This window comes from Musa acuminata, chromosome BXJ1-5 (assembly GCF_036884655.1).
Source record: "Musa acuminata AAA Group cultivar baxijiao chromosome BXJ1-5, Cavendish_Baxijiao_AAA, whole genome shotgun sequence".
Classification (NCBI taxonomy): domain Eukaryota; kingdom Viridiplantae; phylum Streptophyta; class Magnoliopsida; order Zingiberales; family Musaceae; genus Musa; species Musa acuminata.
In genome coordinates, this window is record NC_088331.1 from 43,709,072 (window position 1) to 43,717,207 (window position 8,136).

General features: G+C 36.1%; 1 protein-coding gene across 1 annotated transcript; it reads left to right on the forward strand.

The window, feature by feature from the left end:
- Positions 1–3,254: 3,254 nt before the first annotated feature.
- LOC135674442 (uncharacterized) lies at positions 3,255–8,128 on the forward strand. The gene is made up of 6 exons (XM_065184285.1): positions 3,255–3,460; positions 5,631–5,666; positions 5,764–5,965; positions 7,381–7,459; positions 7,575–7,767; positions 7,861–8,128. Exons 1-5 carry the CDS (start codon positions 3,294–3,296, stop codon positions 7,709–7,711), a joined length of 621 nt encoding a protein of 206 aa, XP_065040357.1. The 5' UTR covers positions 3,255–3,293; the 3' UTR covers positions 7,712–7,767; positions 7,861–8,128.
- Positions 8,129–8,136: the final 8 nt, after the last annotated feature.

Below are 8,136 nucleotides of genomic sequence, written 5' to 3' on the forward strand. Positions count from 1 at the left end.
TAGTGAAAAAATATATTATAATTAAAAATATTTCAAAGAATATCATTTCTTATGCTAATAATCCTCACAGTATGACTGACATGAAATATTTATAATATCAAAATTATTAATTATTCACTAAAATGCTATGCATTTACATTTATGATTGGCAACAATAATGATTGTATGTGCAGATGACCACTTGTTGTTATCCATAAAGTGGGGCTATAGAAACAAACAACCATTATTTACTGGCTTCTGGAAAGGCTCCATGAGATTAAACTTAGTTGGTATTGAAACCAAGAAACTGGATATAAAGCAAATCATATCCATATGATCAGCAATGAGGAGTCAATGTAAGGAGGTGGTAGGCAGGACAAGGCTCAAGCTAGGAGTGAAGGATTTGCATCCATCAGCTGCCACACATCATCTTCCAACCACTCTAGCTATCATCCACTCTAGCTAGCCCTTTGGTTTGGGAGTCCAAACCCAAGCATCATCATATGCATGCAAAGAATGCAAGAAACCAGTAACGGATGAAAGGACTTATGAAGCCGAACTAAGCCCCAACATCCTTCAGCAATAAGATCAGAAACAATATCTAAGCATTTAACATCACCATTGATATTGAAAGCAATATTGCTGACCCAAGGGCTAGCTAGCCTAGATATTAGTATGGCAGCGATAAATCTTTGAAGCCCTCATCTTAACTATTTGAGGAGGTGGGCTAATCCTCGTTTAGTGTGAGAGGTTCTGGAAACCTTATGATCATCTCATTGGATCCTAGACTAAAGGTTTTTGTCATAGTGGGGTAGGATTCTTTTAGCATTCATAGTTATTTTAATAATATTTAAATTGTGAATGCCAAAACCCTACCATGCTTTGATTTTAATAATATTTAAAGCCAGTTTATATTTATTGCAATTATTTGAGTCATTCCTGAAGGAGTTTATGATAACCTTGTCCATAAAATCTAAAAATATTTATCAAAAGTATAAGAGTTTATAGGAGTGGTGAGGATGAAATTAACAACAAAATTTATTTTTAATTTTTCTAATGATTTTATTAACTATTCTATCTTGAAAAGATTGAATGATCTATTAGGATAAAAAGGTACCTAGGTCAAGTGTCCTCCTTAATACTAAGAGCTATATAGATTTAATACAAAGAGAGTAATTTTTAGGAAAAAAGATGTTATATTTTTCATGATTAACTTTGAGATTTATCGGTTTAGCAAAATAGTCTAGAGTCCAGAGAACATTGGAGTAAGATTTAAGATTAGTTTAATAAGAATAAATCATATTATAGGATATTTTGATACCATTAATGTTAAAAGGAGTGAGAATAGAATAGATGAGCTATTTGACTAAAATATAGAGGTAGGAAGAGATTAGAGCCCCCTTTGATGGATGCCTCTATGATTGCTGAACCATGCAAATGGATAGCCATTGATCAAGCAAGCAAATGATGGAGGGCACAAGCAAGAAGAGATTCTAGAGATAGATGGGGGAAAATTTATAAGCTTAAGAACATTGATGATAACATCATAGGAGATACTATCGAAAGCTTTCTTCAAGTCGAGTTGAAGGATGATTAGAGGAAAATTTTCACTAAAGGAAGTCGTAGAATGAATGAGTTTATAACAATTAAAATATTATAGTGAATCAATCAATCAAAAAATGGAAACACATTGTTCACGTTGAACAAGGTTGTGGAGAGAAAATAGAATGTGATTGATAAGTACCTGAGAGAGAAGTTCATAAATTACATTATAGACGGTTATCGATCTAAAATCTTTTATTTTCTTAGGGTTATCTTTCATACGGATGAGAACCAAGTAGATTCTTCCTCAACTCTGAGGAAGGAAACTAATGTCATGATAAGAGATGAAAGCTTTACAAATGTAATCCTTTTAAGTATCCCAAAAGTTGAGAAAAAACTCAACATTATAATCATACTAAGGTTTTTACCTTGACCCACATGTTTAAGAGAAGTATTTTTTTTTTTCTTGTAAAGGAGCACACTAGTAGTCTTTATCTTAATCAAGAGCTTGGGGAGAGGGGGGATGAAATCCTAATCATTATGGGGATACATGCTTGAAATAAACCATAGGTTCAAGTACCAACTAGAGAAGTTGAAGAGAGTATCCAGGTTATTATGAATGACATCTTCGTTAATATGGTTTCTATGATTTCTAGATGTGACAATTTTGTGATCGAAAGCAATGTCTATATCACCTTCTAAGTCTCACTTAATTTTGACTCTAGTGATTCAGCTATTTACTCAACAAAAAATACTTATTATAAAATTAGATAAATTTGGTATGGTCATCCAGAAAAAATAGACACCCGATCGATCTTTAGTTTCAAGAGGGATAATTTTCTTATTAGTAGTAATTATAGACTTTTTGATATTGTAGTTATTACTATTGTGCTAATAAATAAGGAGAGTATTATTGATCCTCAGAGAAAACAATGGTATTGATTTTTTCCAAAGATATTGATTCTCTCACTCTCTCTCTCTCTCATGATTCGTGCCACCCATCTTTGGTGGGTGTACCTATCCCCGATGTGAGGCATGACAACTCTCTTACAGTGGAAGACAGCCACGCGCAGAACCTACGCAGGGCGCACACTTCCACGCGTAGAACCTACGCAGGGCGCACACCCAAGTATGCTGTGCGCCCGCCAATGGACAATTAGCATGGACATGCGTGAGCCGCGCTCGTGGAGAGCTCGTGTACGTATATGGTCGTCTCTGGCCCACGATAATATCCAATGACTGTTTGCTGTGTCGGCAAAGATCGTCCGAGTCTAAACTGTTGACACGCCACAGACCTCCCCGTGGGCCCACAACTGTGCCCCACATGGATAAGGCTCGCGAGATCCACGTCCGATGAGAAAGGCTTTGGGAGGTGTCTGTATCTTTGGTATGTGTGTTTGGACTCATCGCAGAAATGTCACACCCCGAGATTAAACCCAGACTTAACTCACGAAAGATCAAGAGGCGTTCGCGTCTAATCTCAATCGCACTCTCGCCCGTTGATGCACGCCACGATATCCTTCGATTCTGTCGTGACTTGACACGTAACGTGAACGCAAACATATCTTATCTCATTTGGGTAAGCCAGATGATCTCCTACAAGCAAGGTTGTAGCGGATTCCCGATCAAATACATGACAGGTGACATCTCCTAAAATGAACGGCCACGATGTGATAATTGGCAAATCGTCGTTGCAATCGGAGACGACCCGTTGCCGTTATAGCTTTCCAATAATTACAAGCCCACCCGGGAGAAGCGAGCCCGTACGAACAATGGAAAGCAAGAGCGTCGCGGTCTCCTCCTCGGTCCTCCTCCTCCTCCTCCTCCTAGCCCCAGCCGCCACGAGCGGCCGCCCCCTCGCCGCGGGCAAGCCTGACCCCGACGACGCCGCCGCCACCGCTCGGTGGCTCGTCGCCCAGAACTCATGGGGCGTCCTCAGGTCTTCGCTTCCTCCATCCTCATCTCAGCTTTTACTTCCTTTTTTCCCCCTAACAAGAGAATTGAATCGCGAATACCTGAATTGGGTTGTATGGTTCTTGTTGTACACCTCGATTTGAGCAAAATTATGTAATTGTGCGGTTCGAGATCGATAGCATTAGACGCAGAGAATTGATCTAATTAAATATAAAAGATTTGTAATTTAATATTCGAATAGATGAACAGAATGAAAAAAAAAAGTATGTTTTTTTACAAGGATTATTAGTGTACCGATTATACGGAACGCAGCCATTTACCTCGGATGCAGGACCAGTTATGCTCATTGATGCGAGTTCTGCATCGGTTCTTGGTTCTTCTGCCCTTATGATTAGCCTAGAGTCTACATGTTCTGTTTATTACGTGTGTACTCTAATTTTATATCTGTCGTGCTTAAATTAGGGAGAAACTGTAAATACTGATGATGGTAGATTGTATTTTGAATTGTTAATTGCTAATCATTACATAGTTGGTCATTTGATTGTTTTATTAGTTCACTTGAAACTCCAATGGGGTGTCTCCTTATAATGAAACATCATTGAGATATCTTTTTTTATTTTGTTTCATTTATACTGTTATATTATATTACATCAATGATTTTACTTCTTGTCTTTTTCTTTATTTTCATGAATTTCTACTAGTTCTACCATCAGTTTTTATGTCCGTGTTCTAAGATAAAAGCCACCTACAGTCCACAACAGGTGCCAAGAAAATCTTAAGCAAGCTTGAACACAAGTCCTACTACAAAAAAGAAAAAAAACAAAAAGCTTATGTGAAAATTTCATGACAACAGATACTAGCAATGGCTGACTCTTGTTTTCTGCTGTTTGGTAGAGAGCATCTGAGAGCATGAAAAACTAGCGTTCAAGAAGCTCATCAATTGAAAATTTAATGGAAACAAAATAAGGGAATATATTTCGAAAAATATATATTAAACATTTAAAATATTTGTTACGTTTATATACCATGGTTTGAAAGGAATCAGCAACAATATAAAGCAGGGTTTTGTTCTGTAATTGCTGATTCTGACAACCACTGGACCAAGCATTGCTTGCAAATTCCGATACATAATGAGACAAGTCTCTACTATCACACTCACTCTCTGACTAGGTCATGTAGGTTCAATAACATCATCAAGATGGAAATCATTTTTGTAAATCAGTTATCTATTCCACTAATGTCATAGTAAATGAATTTCAAACGAGAATGGAAGGAACCAAACAGAAATACAAACAAGCCAGGCATAGCATTTTAATGTTCCAACATCACAAACCTTGTTAATACTTTCCTAGTGGTTGGGCTGTTCTCCTCTTGCATCAACACTAAAGATGCTGATTCTGTTAATGCTATAAATATGGAGAATTTAACATGCCCCTAATAGATGTGTGTGTTTATGTCAGAGTCCAAACTACCTTATGCATGTCATCACTTGTCTGTTCACTCACTTTATACCTCTAGAATTCTAAGTGCTAAAGTTGCTAGATCTGATCACAAAACCAGCCCCACCATAGTCCTGTGCACAAAAAGAACCATCAGTGTGTAGTTTGCACCATGTTTCTTTGTACATCTTGCAAAGACTTTGGTGCGGGCTGAATCTGAAATAGGTCATGTTAAAACGAACTGATGGGTGAGAATTTGCATCGAACTGTCATTTCTATCATTCATTCTACCATGTCGTTCCAGATACTTGGTACTTATTTTTTTAAATATGCTTTCTTGCTGGTGTAACACCTGAGATATAGTGCTGTTAGATGCAGATTTATTAATTTCGTTATGAGATCATATCATTTATGAGCTTATATACAATTTATAACTGATACTGCTCATATTTTTTCAAAAGAAATAAGAAAAAATTAACATTCTTTTATCTCCATAGGTGTGGGAGTGATGTTTATGTTACATTGTAATGAAAAGGGATAACATACTCGAGGATTTCTTCTTTTTGTAGAAGTCATGATATTCCATGGTTTTGTATATTTGCCAATTTTGCATCAGAAACAAACAGTTGTTTGTAACTTTCATATTGACATGACTTGGAAATTATCAAAACAAATCACTTTACAGATTACTAAATGTGTCATATCTGTTAATTTGTTTTAAGTTATGAACTAATATGTTTTCTACCTTTAATGCAGTACAATCTCAAGTGACTTGGGTGGATCTCCGTTTGGGTAATCTAACTAATCCAATATTAGAAAGCATTAACATATTATGTGAGAGTTGGATCTGGTTTTAGTGACAATGACTGATTGGTGTGTATTACTGCAGAAATGTTGTGTCATTTAGTGATGGAGTACCGGGTGAAGGCTGTGGAATTCCCTACTTCTATTTGACGACACTTGATCCAACTGCAAGGGATGCATTGACAGATGGAAGGTCATCCTTTGCCCTTAGTGAATTTCCCCTTGGATCTTGTGGCAAGATAGATCCTGAAAATCCTACTTGTGCAAAACTTACACTCACAGGAAAGGTATAATACACAACTGTAATTAATAAGAGGTTTCCTTATTGTTTTAGTTAAATCTGTCGATATCTTTTTTGCCTTTTTTTTCTTTCTAATGATTTTTTATAAGGGTTTTTAATTTTAATGCTAATAAACTAGTCTAATCTGGAACTATGTTGGGTTTGTCACTAGTTTCTTGAAGTTTTTAAATAGGTTTCCTGTAATTTCATGTGTAACAAGAAATTATGATCCGAATCACCATAGTCAAACTCTTGGATGTTTTAAATTATTTCTCATATGGCTATACATCTAAATTCTAATAATATATTTATTTTCTAGACAACAGGTTATATGTGTAAGATTGTAGTAACCACTAGCCACTTCAAACTTATGACTTGATGCCTCATGGAAAGTTCTTATGGATGACCTTGGGGCTTCTGAAGAAGGGAACATCCAGCACATAGTTCTGTTTCATCAATGCGTCAATTGCACTTCCCAAGGTGTCTAGGTGTCTGGCCTACCTGAATGTCTAGGCACCACCTAGGTCGAAAGGGGTACTTTCCATCTATGAATTGTAGAATTCTTAAAATGAAAGATGTAATATTACACAAAATTATGGCTAATGGAGTATTGTGACTGCATACAATGTAGGTGGTGCATTGTATGCAGTCACACGTCATACCTGCATTGTATGAAGGTCTTTGCAGTTACACTTCCAACTCTACTAATTATACTGTGTATCAACTCAATATGAGGCCTTCATAATCTCTACTAATTTTAGTTTGTCAACTTTGTTGTATTTTTAAGAGTGTATTTGTTGACTACACAAGGAGTTATGCATAAAGCTCCGAATATTAGTTTTCCTTGGATATTTGTAGTTCTAAAATTGAAGTCACATATAGTCTCAATTTCAAATTTGACGATATTAAAAGGGTAGCTAGTGATGAACTACTCTCTTTTGGTTAAAGGAATGTGATTGAGGTATCAGTGGAATGTATGTATAGAATCTTATGGTACTTTTTGCATGTTTTTCATTTTTCTTAACAAAGCTTTGCTTTCACTATGGCAAAAATTTTAGGAAGTAATATTTCATCTCAATATTAGATCACTAAGCTGCTTGCTTAATCTCAATATAATATAATTAAGCTGCATGCTTGGTCTCAAATCTTGTCCCAATTAAACCATAATTGTTGTCAAACCAAAACAATAGTTCTGATTCAATCTCGTTAGAAGCAACAAACTTTAAGATATTTTAAGCCAAATTTGAACTTTTTATTTGTGTGAATAAGATGCATAACCTTCAGATAGCTGATCAAATAAATCCTCTCTGTTATTGGAGTATCCTGGACTTCAATTTTTTTTGCATGGACAAAGAAATGATGAGCATATATATTGTTGTCTTCCGCTTTAGTCTAAACTCTTTGTAATCATTAATTTTGTAGCTGAAATTGGTAGACAGTCAGTCCAGTGAAGCTGAGTTTGCTCGAGATGCATTGTTCGCTAAACATCGGGAGATGAAGGGTAGGCATGTGAACTTCATAACATTCGTATCAAAACACTCATTATTGTATTTTGATTCTCACACAACTTCAGTCTCAAACTATCTAGCTATTGATATTTATATTGGTCGTTGCAGACTGGCCCAAGAATCACAACTTCCAAATCTTTAAATTAGAGATTGAGGACATATTTCTGATCGACTGGTTTGGTGGAGCCAAACCGCTATCTCCAGCTCAGTACCTCAACCATGGAAAAGAACTGTCTGTAATATAATATCTTCCCTATATATAACACTGATGAAGAATGAACAAGTAAAATAATAGAAGAAGGTGATTGCCTTGGATTGTTTTCTTTTTTACTTTCAAATCTTTACTATCTTAACGATTTTACTTTTCCAAACTGATATTTATATTTTAAAGCAGGAACCAGCTTCTCATAATACTAGATTCATCAAGAACTACATGAGATGAGGTGAAATCTGGGTTCCCAAGGAAATAATGTGCTAATGTCCATATTTGTGCTCTGTGTCATGTGTCTCCTGTGTGTTTATTGGCTGGCCACACATTCATCAAATCTTGTCAATGGTATGACTATTTTGGTTCTGCCTGTTCAGTGTCAAATTTGGGTGAGCTACAGATTCCCCAAAGTTGTATAAAGCTTGTTTGCAAGATCTTTTCATTTGATGTTCTATGGGATGA

Coding starts and splice junctions, on each gene's coding strand:
- LOC135674442 (XM_065184285.1), top strand. CDS start 3,294: ATGGAAAGCAAGAGCGTCGCGGTCTCCTCCTCGGTCCTCCTCCTCCTC. Junction 3,461..5,630: donor AACTCATGGGGCGTCCTCAG/GTCTTCGCTTCC, acceptor CCTTTAATGCAG/TACAATCTCAAGTGACTTGG. Junction 5,667..5,763: donor TTGGGTGGATCTCCGTTTGG/GTAATCTAACTA, acceptor GTATTACTGCAG/AAATGTTGTGTCATTTAGTG.